The 3,259-nt window shown below is 26.8% G+C and overlaps 1 protein-coding gene across 1 annotated transcript; it reads left to right on the top strand.

Moving 5' to 3' along the window:
- Nucleotides 1–1,364: 1,364 nt before the first annotated feature.
- On the top strand, nucleotides 1,365–2,488 carry LOC136088153 (uncharacterized). The gene is made up of 2 exons (XM_065811814.1): nucleotides 1,365–1,551; nucleotides 1,917–2,488. Exons 1-2 carry the CDS (start codon nucleotides 1,365–1,367, stop codon nucleotides 2,486–2,488), a joined length of 759 nt encoding a protein of 252 aa, XP_065667886.1.
- The last annotated feature ends 771 nt before the right edge of the window (nucleotides 2,489–3,259 follow it).

The raw sequence follows: 3,259 nt of genomic DNA, 5'->3' as shown, positions 1-3,259 counted from the left end.
AACCATGTTTGTACCAGCGAGTTGCTGCAGCACCTCCACATTTTTAAGAAGTTTCCTGCATTTATTTCCCTCAAACTAGCCCCCATAATATGGGCTCAGTTGAATGTGGAGGACGGCTGGCCACTTAACAGCTTTTATCCAAGCAGTTTTAAGGATCTTGAAAAGATAGTTGATAACTCCTATGAGGAGATGCAATTTCATCGGTGGGATGATTTCCAAAATCAGAACATTTTATATAGAAATGTTGTTTTTTATTTAGAAACAGAGAAGTAGCCCCCCCCCCTCACACACTCACTTTGAAAGCCTTGTCGACGGATTCAAACCACGCTTTAAGTAGCAAATCAATATTTTGGTCTATAAAATGAAAATGGTACATGTACCAATAAAATATTTATAATAAAAAGTGTTGGTATTACATAGTAGAACACTCATGTAACTATTATTTTCAAGAGTTTGGTGTGGCTATAGGCTACATTTGTTGTTATATAGAGCTATAGGCTACATTTGTTGTTATATAGAGCTATAGGCTACATTTGTTGTTATATAAATTATATAGATTTCAAAATTTGACCCTTAATGTGTACGCTATCTTTCCGTATAAGTGGCGTTCTTGGGTCAGCTAGGTAGGCATTATCGGGATTCGTGCTAACTGTGATTTTTTACGTGAACGCCTTTTTTTTCCCGCTAACATCTACCTTTTAAACAGTTTGTATTTTTTTGTCTTCAACACCTATTACGTTAGCATAAACGCCAATATAGGTGTTCGTGTTCATATTATCATTTCACTTTTTTTTTCAGACACGGACACCTTTTTCAGTAAAGGTCAGTTTCCACTCATCCGTTTTACTACGGGAAAGGGAAAGGGATGGGAAAATTAATCACGTGAGCATGCGCAGTTTGTAATTTAGTTTTCCCGAAGCTTAGTTTTTCCCATCATGTCTGTCTTGGGAAAAAGTTGATTTGAAATCAACTTTTTCCCGCGAAAAAGCAAACATGAAAATTAGCAGCCAATCGCGTTGCTATAATCTTCGAGAATTAAAAACAAAAAAAGTAGATAAGTTTCAAAGAATTTTTCCGTTTTTGTAATTTTGTCATAAACATTACTTTTGTGATTTTGCCTTAAACATTTATTTTTCTATAATTATGTTCGTAATTATATCAAAGTTATTTATGCATAAATTTTTAATTGCTTACTATGATGCCAAATGGAAAGCATTACGACATTTATTTACCTACAATTGCAATTTTATGTCAGTTTTACTGCTTTTTAAATTGTATAAATATCCGAATAATATGTTATTATATTAAACTTTCGAGTGACCTATCCGATTCCCGACATTGATTATTGAAAATTCAATTTAATAATGACCGATTTAAACGTCGATTTTTCAAGAATACAAAGTTATTCTACAAGCAAGAGCTTGGAAGCTCATTTGATAGAAGAAGTGAGAAGGTTTCCGTGTCTATGGGATACTACAACTCGCTCATATAAAGAAACACCTTTTAAAATTGAAGCATGGAGGCAGATATCTGCTTTATTAAATGAAGAAGGTAGCTATTTATTTTTTCAAGTAAATTTTAACAACAATATGTAAAACAAAACTACATCTATGATTATAACAATAAAAAACGCAATCAATGACAATTTATTATAGAATCAAAATAATAATTGTTCATTTTATTATTATCAAGCATTTACATAAATATTTGGAATACGCTGACAAAAGAGACACAGCCAAAAGACAAAATTAGGAAATAATAACAAAACAACTTGTGTAATAGTTATAAAACTAATATAACACTAAATAATTGAAACATACTCATAACATATCAAAACGATACAAATAACAATTTTTTTTATCTTGTAATAAGATAACATATTATTATTATTATATATATATATATTTTTTGATTAGAAAAAATTTTGACTTCAACATGGACAAAGCTAAGAGAAAATTTTCGTAGATGCTTAAACCGCCAAAAGAAGGCTACCATGTCTGGAGCTGGTGGAGATCAACTACCCTCATGTCAATTCTTTACAGAATTAATGTTTTTGAAAGATGTTATTGGGGTAAGAATGACTAGTTCAAACATAAAATGCGACATTTTTGCAACACAGCCTCCAGTTGAACACATTGCTTTTGAAAATATAGACAATACGATTAAAGCATCAAGTTCAAGAGATAATTTGACTTTAACGGAAAATGAAACAGTTGTAAGTTCAATTGCATCACCACAAATGATCATCTCGTCACCAAATAAAATGAAAAGAAAAATGAAACTGGACCCATTACAAGTTGCTCTTGAAAAAGCAATAATGATTGATGTGGAGCAGAATAAACTGATGAAAATTAATGATAACGATCCGGATGAGCTATTCTGTAAAAGTTCAGTAAGTTCTTTTCAAAACCTTTCAAAAAAGAAAAACAAAATAGCAAAAATTAAAGTTATGGAAATCCTCCTTGAATTGGAAAGTGACAATGATTAAAAATGTAAAATCGAATTTTGGAATAAAATATATTTTATATACTAAGATATTAGTTAATTTTACATTTAATATAAATAACTGTTAAAATATAAAATAATAAATATATATATATATATATATATATATATATATATATATATATATAAAATATATATATATACATATATACATAGATAAACAAAAATATATATATATATATACATATATGTATATACATATATATATATATATGTATGTATATATATATATATCTATGTATGTATTTATATATATATATATATATATATATATATATATATATATATATATATATATATATATGTATATATATCTATGTATACATATATCTATCTATCTATGTATACATATATATAAGTATGTATATATATATATGTATATATCTATGTGTATATATATATATATATATATATATATATATATATATATATATATATATATATGTATACATATATCTATGTATACATACATATATATATATGTATATATACATATACTCAATGTGTATATATATATATATATATATATATATATATATATATATATATATATATATATATATATATATATATATATATATATATATATATATATATATATATATATATATATATGTAAGTGTGTGTGTGTGAATTATATAAAAAGGAAAGACAAGTTTATCCTTAATCAAATGTATTTTGAGAAGTTTATCCTTAATCAAATGTATTTTGAGTACCGGAAACCATATCATATCGCCATGGAACCTGTCCTTGA

The sequence above is a fragment of the Hydra vulgaris genome, chromosome 12 (genome assembly GCF_038396675.1).
Source record: "Hydra vulgaris chromosome 12, alternate assembly HydraT2T_AEP".
NCBI classification, from domain to species: Eukaryota; Metazoa; Cnidaria; class Hydrozoa; order Anthoathecata; family Hydridae; genus Hydra; species Hydra vulgaris.
The sequence above is the reverse complement of the archived record's forward strand: the minus strand, read 5'-3'. Positions and strand labels throughout refer to the sequence as shown.